Source organism: Aquila chrysaetos, chromosome 15 (assembly GCF_900496995.4).
Source record: "Aquila chrysaetos chrysaetos chromosome 15, bAquChr1.4, whole genome shotgun sequence".
Lineage (NCBI taxonomy): Eukaryota > Metazoa > Chordata > Aves > Accipitriformes > Accipitridae > Aquila > Aquila chrysaetos.
The window spans coordinates 10,963,220-10,978,020 of record NC_044018.1 but is presented as its reverse complement, the minus strand read 5'-3'; the positions used below and the strand labels follow the sequence as shown (position 1 = coordinate 10,978,020).

At 43.2% G+C, this 14,801-nt stretch overlaps 1 protein-coding gene across 9 annotated transcripts in view; it reads right to left on the bottom strand.

The window, feature by feature from the left end:
* Positions 1-6,420: 6,420 nt before the first annotated feature.
* LOC115351194 (protein LYRIC-like) overlaps positions 6,421-14,801 on the bottom strand; it is a 28,954-nt gene continuing 20,573 nt past the window's right edge. For 2 of the 9 annotated variants that reach the window (XM_030037684.2, XM_030037692.2), the window contains exons 8-12: positions 11,351-11,457; positions 10,524-10,643; positions 9,429-9,503; positions 9,131-9,260; positions 6,421-8,745 (exon numbers count right to left, since the gene is read on the bottom strand). In XM_030037684.2, the coding sequence (XP_029893544.1) occupies positions 8,627-8,745; positions 9,131-9,260; positions 9,429-9,503; positions 10,524-10,643; positions 11,351-11,457 (551 nt within the window). In that variant the 3' untranslated portion in view covers positions 6,421-8,626. The other 7 variants (XM_030037685.2, XM_030037686.1, XM_030037687.2 and 4 more) reach the window with 7 other exon arrangements.

Here is a 14,801-nt window from a genome sequence, read left to right as displayed (position 1 = left end):
ATTTACTTAAAGGCTTTAAAACTGACCTTTTTATTTTAAATCCCCTGTGTTCCATAATGGGTGTTTTTCTTCCTTAGGGCATATTTCATTTTTGAATAAACATGTTGTAAGTGCTGCTAAGACTGCTCTAATGATCCTATTATAAACTATTGTTTGTTTCTTTAGTGCTCCTAATGTTCTCAGCCCTGTGCACAGATGCTTAATTATCAACACTCTGATTTAATGTAGCAAAACTAGACTAATTTTAATCAATATACATGCATGCGTGTAAATAAATGGAAAAGGATTGTGCATTTTGTTGTAATCAGTCATTTAAAAAATCAGTTTTCTCACAGATGGCACGTTGGGAAGCCTAAGCCAACTGTTTCTGCAGCGCACACGCCTGAATTGATTACATTGTTCCTGCGGAGTTGAGAGAGGCTCTCCCTCCTGTTAGTCTGTCCTTGTGTGAAAGAGGAATTCACAGGACTAGAGAGAGTCAGAAGAGAAAGCAGGAGCCTCTTGCTTGAGTTACGGCATCCACTTGGAAACACCTAGATTCCATTCTCAGTTCAAATGGTTTGTGAGGGCAAGTGTTCCAGCTAAGATCTTGCAGTTGGACACTTTGCCTTCACTAGTATCACTGGCAGCTCTCATGTCAGGCTCAGATCTTCAGGGCCATTTTCATGAGATGAAAGAAATCTTAATTAAGTGTTCATATCTTTGTCAGCCAGGCTCAGAATAAAAATTGATGCAATTCCCTTGAGCTTCACTGCTTATTATACCCTGCAGACAACAAAGATACCGGGAAGAATAATGTGACTGTCATTTAACATCACAAAGCAGCTTTCCACAGCAGGATAGACTGATGTGGAACTATTGAGTGGGCATAAAAAACTTCTCCACTTTCTCCTCCTCGGGAAAAAAAAAAAAAAAAAAAAAGGAAAGAAAGATTAAAAGAGTATTTTGAGAATGATTGCATTGTTTCCTGTACTTGGGGGAAGAGACAATAGGTTAATGATTCTAGTTTGACCCTCTATGAAAGATTCTTCCATGCCGCAAGCAGCCCAGATGACCTCAGGCAAGACACTTCCTTTTCTCTGAGCCTTAATTCTCTCCTTTGTGCTAGTTCAGAGAGGATTTGTGAGGCTAAATGTATTAAAAATTCTGAACGGCTCAGCTTACAGTCATGGCAGCCAGACAAAATCTCAGAGACAGAGAGTACTGGTGATAAACTTTTCTTCCCAGATAGCAAAAAGACCTTGACATTGTGGGAGCAAATCGTCCACTTCCACAACAGTAAGAGCATAAAGCCCTACGCATATCTGCAAGTCAGAAGCAGCTGCAAAAGAATGATTCAGATTCCTTTACCAGCATGATGCTTAACTCCTTCCCTCTCAGCAGGTAGGGAGGGAAGGAGTTTTGATATCACAGTGTTCCTCATTAGCCAAACTAGTTAGGTTTTTCAAAATCAGGTAAATAAGAGGCCAGGCTGCATTCTCCTTCAGCTTCTTCAAAAAACTAAGTTCAACACCTCCGAGATGTCAAAACAATACAGCACTCAGATTGTTTTATGCTGATTTTTTTAATTCCACAGTCCCTCCCTTTTGTGCCATTCTTCAGTCTATCCTTGTGTAAAGGGAACTAGGCCTTAAGCCTCATTGTTTTCTAAGACTATTCGTATCAGACATACAACTAATGATTAGAGGTTGCTTTAGATGTGATTAATAGAATGCAGGTGCTTATAAAACAATATGCATAAGCTGCCTATTTGTCCCATGTGTAGCCCTCACCATGGCTGGCTTAAAACCCAGTCAAGCTGAATCAATCGAAGAAGGATCATACATCTTAGACCTAAGACATAGGAGTAAGTGATTAACTTTAGAGCAAGACAAATTAATAGAATAGCCTGAGTGATTTTCAGAAATTCAAAGGTGATCTTTGATGTGTAAGAAGATAAGTGATTGTGGTGACTGGAGACTTTCTGCCTACGACCACTAACTTTATAAGAACCGGGACGCGAGAATTGATGAGATAAGATGATGAATGATAATGACATGGGAACTGAGATCAACTGGAAAATTACAAAGACTTTGGACTGGGATAATAGGTGGTAAAAAGGTATATAAGACTGAGAAATTTTTGGAAGGTTGCCATTCACTGTGGTGGTGGCCCAACTCTGAGTTGTTAATAAAGCAAACCTAGAGAAACCCATGACTAAAATTCTCTAACACCTTGGCTAAAAGATGTTGGTTTAGACTTTCACTGTAATCATTACTTCTCCTCTGCATGCACTGAACTATTGCCAGGTTGCTTATGAAAGATGGAAGCAAGCTATTCTGCTTCAGCGTTTGCTCTGTGTGTGTGTGTGAGGGGAAGCCTACAGACCATGAGTGATAATTGTATATAACCTCCACGGGCACAGTTCACATCACTTTATAATAAAAATATTGTCCAGTTTGGGGTTGGGGAAACTGAGGCACAGTGAGATGAACTGATTTGACCAACACCACAAAGGCTAGTGAAAGCGATAGGAACATCAAGCAAGTCTCCCACCCACTGCCTTCTTTGCCAGGGAATAAAAGGTCCAGTGCAGGACATGTTGGAGCTCTTCCATCCCAAATGGAAGGCGCTTGACTATGAGGGCAGTAACAAGCTGCTACTATAATTTTTTTTCTATAACTTTACTCTATGCATGTGTCTGCTACTCTACATTATAAAATTAAAAAAAAAAGAGGAAAGGTGACTTTGCTTCTGAGACTCGGTTATTTTCCACACTGAACTACCATTTTTAAATTAAAAAAGCAAGGTTTTTCAACATCACAGAGAAACTTATGTCTTTACATAGATACTGCAGTATGTAACACTGGATCCCTTCAATAGAATCAATAGAAAAATCAATAGAATTGGTGCAGAAGATGTGAAAAATACCTGGGCTGAGAGCACAGATTGGCTTTTTGCTTCCTTAAAAAAGATAAGAATGTATTGGAGTAAAAGCAAAGCATTAACATATCAATGAGGGGAAAAAAAACCTAAAATAAATTAGTCAGGAGGGGAACTTTCCTGTTGGTGACTCACACAGTGAAATCCTAGATATCCTGAAGTCAGCATTAACAAATTTTACCAGCCTTTTCCTCCAAGATGGATTCTGCTCAAGAAAACATGCTAATTCAGAGATTCAGTGGTTTCTTGTAAAAGAGATAAGAAAGCAGTAAGAATGTATGGCAATGAGTTCTGTGGTTATTGGATTTTACTTTTGTTTATTGAATTAATCAACATCACTTTGGGTTTCCTAATGTAATGTTCCAAGCTTCTGTACTTTTTGTTCTAGTTGATTGCTGTTAACAGTATGAATTATCTTTTACCAGCAAGAGTCAATTTAACTCAGTTCCAAACAGTTTAACTCACAACAGATGGATCAGAAAGTCAGGGTTAGAAAAGCAGCTAAAATATCACAGCATGACGTCAAACTTTTATTAGCACAAGACTGTGTTTCTGGGTTACTCGCTGTACCCTCAGGTTTTCTGAATATCAAACACTGAATAAAAATTCTTGTATTCATTTAGAGTATCAAAATCTGCTAAACTAAAAGAGCTGTGGTTCATTTATATCAGCCTTCATACTGCTGAGGAGCTATAAAAACGTCTAAAAATAACGTAATCCAAAACGGTGCTTGCAATTTCGATATCTCAGTACTTTCACATGACCAAAAGTGAGTGCTGGAAATGGGAAATGTCCTGTATTTAGTGGCAGTCTCCCCCTTCCAGCCCTCGGCCCGGACTTGCCTCTCCATGAATCCCGGCAGGGTGAACAGGAGGAACCTGAGGGAGGACCTGAACACTACCCGCTCAGCGCAGTAGAAAGAGTTACCTTCTGGTGATTGTTAGTTCTTTACACGTTGGCTCTTCGAATGGGTTTGCAGACTGGGACGTTGGCAAAGATTTCCAGGAGGAACACAGTGGCAGGCAGCTGATGCTGCCAGAAGTGCGCGATAAAGTTAAGTTACCACATCTCTGTAACTTGCACTACGCAGAACCACTACCAAAGGAAAATGGTGCGTGCAAAGAGGAGTCAACGTTTGACAAGAAGTTTACCAAGTTTCTAATATTCTCTTGATGGGACAATACAAGGGTCAATTCCTTTTACGGTGACTTTTTCCCAAGAAGACACAGGGAGTTTGTTTCTGAGACCAATGCATTACAGTGTCCTTTCAGCACGGGAGGACGCGCCCTTTGCAGATGAGAACATCTGCGGAGCCGAATGTCAGGGATGGCATATACTGGAAAGTTCAATTGCCTTGAAAAGGCCCCCGAGTCTGGTTCAGTACGATCACAGAAGGACAAGATTTCCTATACCTGATCTTTGTAGCCCATGACTTAAAAATCCCCTCTCCCTACAAGGAGCCAGCTACCCTTAATGGAGCAGGCCTGTGTTGTTAGCATAGTAAATAAATTATTTTCTGCCAAGCAATTAGCATGTCTACCTGATACTCGGCTCTTGCAGATATGTCAGCTGTGCCACTGAACTGCAGATTGGGTGGAACCTTGATAATTATAGATAATTACAATGATCAATTACAGATAATTATGGAACAGCAGGCCAAATTCCTCTCCACAGTTGCCCCACTTAACCCTGACAGCATTACACCATAGTTTGAGTGTGAAGCAAAGCTTCAGCCTCTGCAAGTGCATACTGCAGTCTATGAGTAAACACAGCTTTGTAGGTCAGGAGTTCATCAATTACGGCATTAACCACATCTTAATGCCCCAGATACCGTCTCACGGACCCATCGCTTACGGATACGGCCCTATTATTAGGGATATAGCCATTCTTCCACCTTCAAAAGGCTTCCCACAAGAAAGAGCATCGTTACAAAAATAGAGCAGACTGAGTTTAAGAGAAAGTTGAACTTAAAGCAGTGTATTTCATCATTTGCAGCTGCTGCTGTAACAATTAATTGCTTGCCTCTAACCAGATCATAGATGTTCTCCCAGCCACACTTCATCCTGCCTCCCACGGCGAGGCTGCACCAGAGGCTTGATTTCCAGCGGCTGGGGTGTCTGCAGGCACAGGGAGATCTTTTGGCTGTTCCCGAGGCATGTGCCACTCAAGCAACTAATAAATTGCTTAGGGAAAAGGCAGGGGAGCCAGCTGGATCTGGCCCATGAACTGGCAATTAGACTTAAACTGGGTTGATGAATGACTAAAGAGAGGCTACTCTAGATTTACCCTTCTAAGGGATAAGTTATGTGGAGGATAAAACCATTCAGCTATAGCATGAGCAATGCTACAACTTGTTGGTGGGATGTTGAATCTCCTGTCTGAGGACTTATGCTAGTCTAGTCTCCAGCTAGTAAAGATCAGAGACTAGCAGAATTAGCATATCAAGTGCATTTGTTTAACACTCCCGGTGCCAGAAGCAGCATAGCAGGCTGATGATCTGCACAGAATGGTTAATTCTCACAGAAGAGAAGGGGGGACATGTCTTAAAAGCATAGAAACCAGGGAGTAGCCTGAACATGCAGTGATGAAAGGAAAGGGGAATTTCATAAGGGGCTCAGAGGTCTGCTTTTCAAAGGCACTGGCCATCTGCAAAGACCATTTCTTAAGCTGAGTGATGTTTTTTCAGCCCCTGAGGACTAGGAAGTGAACGAATGGAAGTTAGCAGCAGTTGCCGAGTGCTTTGTGTTTTGGTTTGGTTAGTTTTTTAAACTCAGCCCCTTCGCTGAGGAACCAGACCCTCAGCACGCTTTCCCCTCCCTGGGAGCCGGTGTAGCAGCAGTGCTGGGGGACGCGGCGCAGAAAGGCGCCCGGCTCCACCCCAGCCACATCAACCCAACCGTACCCGACATACCCTGCCCAACTACTCGCACCAACGGTACCGATACGGCAGGTGAATCGCACAAACAGTACGTAGCCACCAAATCTGCCCTGCAGAGAGCTTTGCAATTACTTAGGAAAGCCTACAATCAACAGTATTTAGTTGTAGGAGTGTATTTTCTTTGCCTACATTAGAACGTGGTATTAAATAATGTGCTGCTATAAACTATTGAGCCCATCTGTATTACAGTGATGACTTCCTATCTGTGAAACAGTGGAGCCAGAAGAAAAATACAGCTCTTATCCTGATACCGCTGATGTCAGTAAGAGTGGACTGATGAATTTGACAGAAAACCTGGGTGATATAATTTGTAGCTGCTTGTCATCAGCACCACAGTCAACTTCTCAGTGTTACAGGTTTGGATTGTTCTTTCATCCCAACAACAGAAGAGTGTCATGATGATTTCCTAAACATAAAAGGGTTCAGATGAAGGAAATCTCTTAAAAAACATTTACAGTACCTCCTTAGAAGCTTGAAAATGAAATATTTTTAGCCAAAACCACGTGCTCTTACTCACATACATACAAACTAATTAAATAAACTGCTCATGAGGGCTGGGCTTTGGGCAAAAAGTTTTGATTTTTTAATTATAAAAACAATGAACATTTGAAATACTGTAACATGTTGAAATAAAACATAATTACACAGACATCAAAAAGTTTCCAAGCAGATATAGAGAAAAAAGCAGAAACAATCTGGAGTCTACCAATCTTGTGAGCTTCTCTATCATCTCTTTCATTCTTCTTTTTTTTTTTTTTTTTTGGATGACAGAGGTTATCTTCAATGCTAAACAAAGACCTTGGGCAACATCCTGGCCCCAATGAGGTCAATGAATGTTTTCCATTGGCTTCAGAGATAGCAGAACTTTACTCATTACCCACATACCCATTAACACATCGTCTAAATCCTTGAACTTGCTGTACTTGTTTCTCCAGTGAGGCCATGTATTTTCTTGTTATGCATCTGCTCCAAACCTGTTACTTTCCAGATAAAAGCTCGTTGGTCTATTCAGTCCATTCATAAACTGCCTGTATTTCCCCTATACTGAGACACAAACACCAAGATGTGCAGATTCTAGACAGTGGGCTCCTAAGTGGTCACAGTTAAGATTACCCCTCACCTGTCTGTCTGAAACAATCCTGCTGTGCTAAATTTCAGGGCACACTGTACAGCTACCTACCCCAAAAATCACAGCACAAGAGAACTGCCCTTTCACATACAGTAGCTAAACTCCAAACACAAATACATTGCTGCAATTAATTGCCTCTCTGAAGGATACAGCTGCTTTGACAGGTATGCAACAGATGAAGGCCATCAGGTAAAAGTATTGAGCTGCAGGTAAAGCTCAGACAAGCCAGCATCAGGGACTGGGTGGCTGTGATGGCAGAAGCACAGAGCTCTCCTCTGGCTCCCTGATGCAAACAGGAGTGCTGCTGTAGAGCTTTAACGCCATTAACAAACATCCCTGGTTACTCAGTGTCCTACGTGAAACGAGTTTCACAGCATCAGCCCAATGCCTACAGACGGACCGTGCATACGTTTAACATGCATTAATAACATAATCTTCCCACACAATCTCCAAAGACACAAAGTCGAATGCAGATGGAGATTTGACAATCACTGTCTCATCCTTTGAGGCAGCACTCCTAGGTTGGGTCAGGTGGAGGCACAGTCTCAGGACCATCTGAAGAAACCCTCACAGCTACCGCTAAACCTGCGGCTCCTCTAGGGATAAAGGGCTTCCGCTTTTAGTGGTGTCAGCTCAGCATTATTTATAAAACACACTATTCAATTGCAACACATTCCCTCCTCCATACTATAAGCCCTCTGACAATGAGAAATACAGACTCTTCAATAAATACTAAAACCACATTTTAAAAAATTTTGGCCACAAATTTAGTTTATATTAGAATATTTAAGTAACAAAATGATAAAAACTTCCAAACATCAGATTAAGAAGAATGATTTCAAAAAGTTACTTCAGTCTACTATAAGTACAAATGCAACATGCTTTGGACATACAGACTTTAAACTTCAGCCCACCATGAAATCTGAGGAGAAAAAAAGGGTTTAGACCATCTTTCCAAATAAGTTTAAAACCTCCTTTAGAAATTTTCCCTTGTGGAGCAAGCTAGCCTGACGTGGGTGAAAAGTTTATACTTACATGTCAGGGTATGAGGCAAAAAGCTGACTGTAGCAGCCAACAAGGATTTAAAAGATTTAGGAGGTTTGAGAACGATCCATGTTGTTCTCCCTTTGTCTCTGAACAATGCTTCCTTCTGTACATTACTAGCCTGTCGATGAGCACCTCTGCAAAAATGCCAGAGGAGACCAGACTAGCCGGTGGACCCTCCATGGAAATGAAGTACAATCACGGTCAGGTACGTCCCGACCATTTCTACAATGGCATATAACATTACAAGTTGACGAACAACATGACAGTGAAAAACTGAAAGGACTTAATGCAACCAGTCAAAACCCATTCAACAGCTTTTAATCAAGGGCAGCAGTTTGTAATGAACAGCCACACTGGTTCAATGCCACCTCCTGTGCACAGCGTGCTCATGCTCTCCGTTTTCTCACACACTCACGCTCTCTGGCTCACTGCTCCTCTTCTCTTCCTCTTGCTGGGAGGTCTCCTAGAGCCTCTCTTCCCTTTGGGCTCAGCGCGGCATCGCAGAAAGCAGAATCCTTGCAGCTCATCGGCATGCCTGCCCCATTGGGTTGTCACTCTGGCAGCTGCACAGCTCCCTCAAGTCTCCTTCTTCATTTTCTTCCTCTTCCTCCTCTCCTTTTTTCCAGGTACATCTGCCACACAAACAACAGGGGCCAGTGCCCAAACCTTCCGTGTGCAATCACGTCCCTGGGAAATGTTGGCTTTTTGACTGAAGAAGGGTATTTTGGGGTTCTTAGATGTGTTTTACAAGAGCCACCTACTTACAAGGGTAATCCAAAGTCATGGGGAGGGCTCTGTATGTTTTTAGTGGGCTCTGACTCACACATACATTTGCTTCCGCTTCACATTTAAAAGTGCTGTGCAAAAATTACTCCCACTAAATGCAATAGCAGTTTTGCTCATTAGCTCTGGCAGGAGCAGGAACAGCTATATGTCACAGAAAAAAATATAACAGAGCCTCTCTAAGAATTAACACGTACAGCTAAAGCAGAAGCATTTTGCGTATTCCCTTAAAAATGCATTTGTGAACACTTCTCAGATTACACATTATTCTGAAACCACAATTCATCAGATGTACAAAACCAATCACTTACTGTTATTGGGTGAATTATTAGCAATGTCCAAGGATTTTCTGAAGGAAGCACAGACTGCATCACTGCTATGTTTTGTAGATATCAAGTCCCGTGGGCCTTCTTCCATTCTTGTTTCCAAACCTTGCTGGGGCTTAATTGAAACAATATGCTTCACTAAGCATATGAGTTAAACGAAGCATATGCAAGTACAAAATATGAGAGAAAATGTCATTATTGGAGGGAATTAGAGTATTTAAAGAAACTGCAGGACAAATTAGTTTTTAAATGGTTAGAATATTCTGCCATGTCATCTACCTACCTCCTGTTTATTTGTTTTAGAAAGGATTAAAGTATTGAAATTGCCTTTCACTACCATCTTTCCCCTTGTTTTCCCCTGTGAATAGAAGAACAGCAAGATATATTGAGGTGAAAGTACTGTAATTGTATAGTAAGACTGAAGACTAAGATGTGCCCAGTGACTGCTAAATGACCACAGTCCACAGCACTATTCAGATTATTTATTAAGGTACATACAAAGCTAAAGCAACTAATTGGATGTGCAAGAGAGAGAGAGGCCTGGCAGCACTCTGGTGACTCATGGGCTGTCCTAATGACCATCTGAAGGATTGTGGTCAATGAGTTAGTTAAAAGCTTTTCCCTTAAAATGGAAGCATCAGAAGTTCAGGGAGCACAATTGTCCCAAGGATCAGGAGAGACCACAGTGGGTCTGAGGGGAAGACAAATAATACTACACAGCTGTATGAGTCCAGAGCAACATATTGCTAAAAAAACAATTAGGACATTTTGGGGGGTGCCACCCCGCCCTTTCCTCATTTCACTGAGCAGCAAGGACATCGCAGCCAAGGACTGGTCCAAAACCCAGTCAACACTCTGTTCCTTTGTACTTCCTATCCCAAATGAGCTGACATTTTCCACAGCCTTTGTCTGTTGCACTCTGAGACATTTTCCTCTCAATAAGCTTTTCACTGGTATAACATTGGTCTCACTTTATCTTCACACTGGCTTTTGGGAACCGCCTTTGCATTACTGTTAATATCTCCAGGTGACCTTCCGCCATAGATAAAACACAGCCCAGTTGTACACTAAACTTGGAGTGCATCTGCCTGAGAAAGCATTTTTTCTTCCATGATTAAAGCCATCTGCTCCTCTCTGCATTGCAAAATCAAACTGTTTTGTAAATATGTCAGGGAATACCGCGTTGCAAAAACCCACTGGTCACTGTGCTCACCCTTCTTTTATGGGAGGGCAGGGAGAAAAGAAAAGAAAAGAGAAGAGGAAGCCAGAAGATGGAGAGGAAGAAAAGCCCCCCTTAGGTCACATCATCCTAATGGAGAAGACATCCCCCTCTGCTCTTGGAAAACCAGACGCTACTCTGGGAATACAAAATACTCACATGCCTCAGTCCAGCTCCACCCCTTGCTTCCTTCACTTCAATTTTCTTCTTCTTCTGCTGTGTTTTGCTTTCAAGTCCGGAAAGGCAGAAATGAATGCTTGCTTTGCCTTTTGGCAAATCCTGAAATCATCAGAGATTTTATAAGAGGAGGTCTGGGACGTCTGATTCCTGTTTTTTTCAGGAAAACTGATTACCTCCAAGAGTGTGTGCTGACAGCGTACGAGCAGGGCATCTCTCTGGATAAGGTACACACCTCGGCTTAAGACAGCTGTTTGCAAAAAGCTCAGCACGCTCTTTCCCACTGCTGCCAAAGAGGGACATTTCCCTGGGCTTCTAGAAAGCATTTAAACAGCAAGCCTTCTGCTTCTACCTCTCTACCTAAGCTACGACTGTATCACTGTCAGCAAACCCTCTCACTTAAATAAATACGTCCCAATCGCCTGGGAAGGTGTGAAGGCTGGTGTCAGCTGTGGACTCTGTACACCTCTTTTAAGTCCCAGGAATTCAGGAAGGTCAGCAGCAGTAGAAAGAGTTCATTCCCGCAGGGTGGCAAACGCCTGAAGTTTGCTGCTCAGGTCAGCAATGCCGTCCGGATCGTGAGCTCCCAGAACCAGCCAGCTACCCTAACCCATCTCACGTGTCCTGCAACTGTGTCCTCCAGCTTCTCGGAAAGGTCACTCAGGGGAGCGACCACACCGCGTGCCTCCTCCCAGTGTGAGACAGCCCTCCTGACCGGGGGAGCCCGGCTCTAGGGCTGGGCTGGACACCCCAGTCTGGCTGACCCCAGTGGAGCAGGTCTCCCTTGGTCATCAGTGCCACTGCCTCACCTTCTCCTTTTCGTCCCCTGTCTGATGCCCCTCATCTCCTGTCCAGTTTCCCCACTCTTCCGTGGGAGCCTTCCAGTCAGAATCTAGGTCAATTGCTGAAGGATCATCTAGTAGGACAAACATATGAATGAGTTATGTTCAAATCCATACTACTTCCCAGGTTCACACTAGTAACACAAACGCTGCAGAGAATAGCTGTCATCTTCCTGCTTGCCAATGGGACGTCTGGGTGTGCATGTATGCGCACACGTCTTAAACGTATTTAAAAAGTATACGTTGACTGCTAATTCACAATTAGTGACTGCACTCTTCAGGAGAGGAGGAAAATTAAAGAAGGGCAGAAAAACACATACAGGAACAAAAGCCCTTCCAGCCTGCGCTTCAGGAAAACAAGCCGTACAAAACTAATAGCATGGCTTGTCAAACATTTTCTTTTAATTTCATGGAGTAGGATTCAGGCATATCCAGAAACATTGGCAGACACAGCAGGCTCTTCCACTCACTGCAACACACCATCCTCAGGGCAATTATTTGTATGGAAGAGTAATATTAGCAAAGGATTTGTGCATTTGTTAATGCTCTCACTGGCATTTTCTTTCCTATAAAAAATAGAACCAAGTGCATTCTGGACTTCATCTTCCTTTTCCATTTTCTTTTCTTGAATGTAAGCCAGAAAGGCACCATCACGGCATAGATTTCCAAAGCTCCCCAACATGCAACTCTAAATATGCATGAAATAGATAACACTCACCCTGCATCAGTTCTGATCAATTCATGGGGGCTAGGCAAAAAACTTTTGAAAATCTTTTGGGTTTCTGTATCTGCCAGCATCTGGTACCTTTGAAAATCTGGCCGCAAGCCCTCAGCTGCCTCTCCACAAAGCACTGGCAAATGATCCTCAGGCAAGAAGGCAAAACAGACAAGTCTAATTCCTTTGCCCAGACTGAATGAGGTGCAAAAAAGCAGATAAATCAGCATAAGATGTTGAAAGGACTACTTGATTATTTTTTAATGGTTTGAATGTCACAATCTTAAGACTTATCCTAACAGGGAGAAAGACTTTGAAAACACAACATATAATAATAACTCTTAGCTGATCACGTCTCTTAAAATAAAAAAAAAAAAACAAAAAAATCCCAAGCTGGATGGAAAAACTTCTAGTTGAAGCAGGGCCAAAACCAAAAGCATGCTGGGGATGATAAAAGAAAACTGTTTCCAAAAAGTTGCTCTGTCCAGTTTGCTGCCAAATGTTATAAACACGATTATAAACATTGCTCAAGTTTCTCAGTTTAAAATCCATGCCCTGTACATAGACACTATTTCTTTCCTTCTTCAAAAGGGATAGGAACAAGTATTTTTGAATGCATTCCCCCACAAAATTCCAGTCTAAGTATTTTAGGCAAATGAATGCATCTAGATTTGAGAGGTGCACAATATACATGAATGAGTTGGATGTCTGAAGAACAGTTTGTGTAAGCTGCAGCATGGGATACCACCACCAAAAAGCTTCTGCTGCTTCTCCCCCGTTAGCTTACCTGAGGGTCTGGCTCACAAATTCTGGAGGATTCAGCTGTCGCGGCTGCAGGCAGTACCAACCTGCACTCCCCACCCCGTACCTATGCTACAAGGCGCATCAGGGTGAGGACACAGCAAGTCCCAGCTCCTCAGCCCCCGCGGTGCACATTCTGCCTCTGCGCTGATATACCACAAGTGTGCCATGGCAGCAAAAAATAAAGGCAAAACCATGCTGCTGCTGCTAGAGAGGAGGTAAATTCTGGCTACCGGGAAGGTACACAGCGTGACACAGGGACTGGTGAAATGGCACCGAGACTTCAGGAATGACAGTCCCTCCTGAGCCGCACGGCAGCAGCGCTGCCGAGGGATGCTCTCGTGGGTGTGCAAGCAAAACGGACTGTAACTTAGGGAAGACACACTGGAAACCACGACTGTCGTTTTCACTTATTTAACTTCTGATCTCTCAAAAAAGTACGTTTATGTACTTCTTTTTAAGCATGAAAACAGTTTTAATGGCTAACTTCCTGCAATGGGCTTACATTCACGCTTCGCCCTCATCATGCGGGTAGGTATGAAGCTTGGCCAGGCAGTGGTGACTCTGCCTCATCTCAGAATTACTTCTCCTAAAGCATTATGTCCCAGGGGTGTTTAAAATAAACTCAGAGTAAAATTCAGTGCAATATAAGATTCTTTACAATTTGCTGGATTTGATGGGAAAATCGGATTAAATGTACTTATCCTAGAGCTCTGGTTTAAAACCTCTCCTTTTGTGTAGCGTATTTCCTTTCGACAGTGACATCTCCTGGAATGGCTTTAAACTTTGAATATTCTCTAATATTTTTAAATCAGCAACTGGTTCTCCTTGGGTCATAAATTCTCGCACAGGCTAAAACCAGCCAGTAATTCCTTCAGCAGGAGATAACCATGAACACAAAAAAAGGAACGTGCCGTGCAGCAGCAAGTACTCCTGCTCCCCTGGTGGGTTTAGCACTAATGGAGGTGATCTCTCCCAGCGCATCTATAGACCAACATCTTGGTAATACCCGCTGTTCATTTTTACAAAAGCGGTGCTATTAAATGCCATTTTCCAGCTAGGTTCTTGCTTGCAACCCACCTCAGTCCCCCAGCAGCTCCACAACCCTGCAGAACAGGCGAGAAAGGTGCCTGGCAAAACCAAAGCAGTTCCCAGGCTCAAAAATAAAGTGAATTATGCCAGGAGCAGAAGAGATTCACCCCCCTTTCTTTTCTCTTCTTGGCAGGGATGAAAAGTATGCAAACACTAATGAGCAGGGAAAACTGAAGATGAAAGAAGTTGCCCACTTCAGGGCCCCCTTCCCTCACGGAAGAGTCCTGGCCACCTCAACCTCCTGGTGGGACTGCAGGGACTGCAGCCATCAGTGCTAACCACGTGGCTTCAGCTCCCAAGACACTGCATACCCCTAGCTAAGGAAGGCTTAGATTGCTAAGGACTAATTGTTTGAATATGCAGAGACAATGACTGATGACAGCACGAGGATTAGAGGATTACAGAATCGCCGAGGTTGGAAGGGGCCTCTGGAGATCGTCTGGTCCCACCCGGCTGCTCACAGCAGGCTCAGCTACAGCAGGTTGCTCAGGGATGTAGCCATCCAGGTTTTGAGTATCTCCAAGGGTGGAGACTCCGCAACCTCTCTGGGCAACCTGTTCTGCTGCCTGACCACCCTCGCCATAAAAAAAAGCTTTTTCTTATGTATATGTGGAAATTTCCTGTACTTCATACCCGTTGCCTCTTGCCCACTCTGTGGGCAGAGCAGAGGCAACCACCCCATCGGGTGTTCACACACAGCGATGGACTCTGCTGGACCCGCTCCAGTATGCCCATGCCCACCTTGGACTGGCGAGCCCAGAACAGGGCGCAGCGCTCCTGATGTGACAACGATTAAGAATTAACCATCGG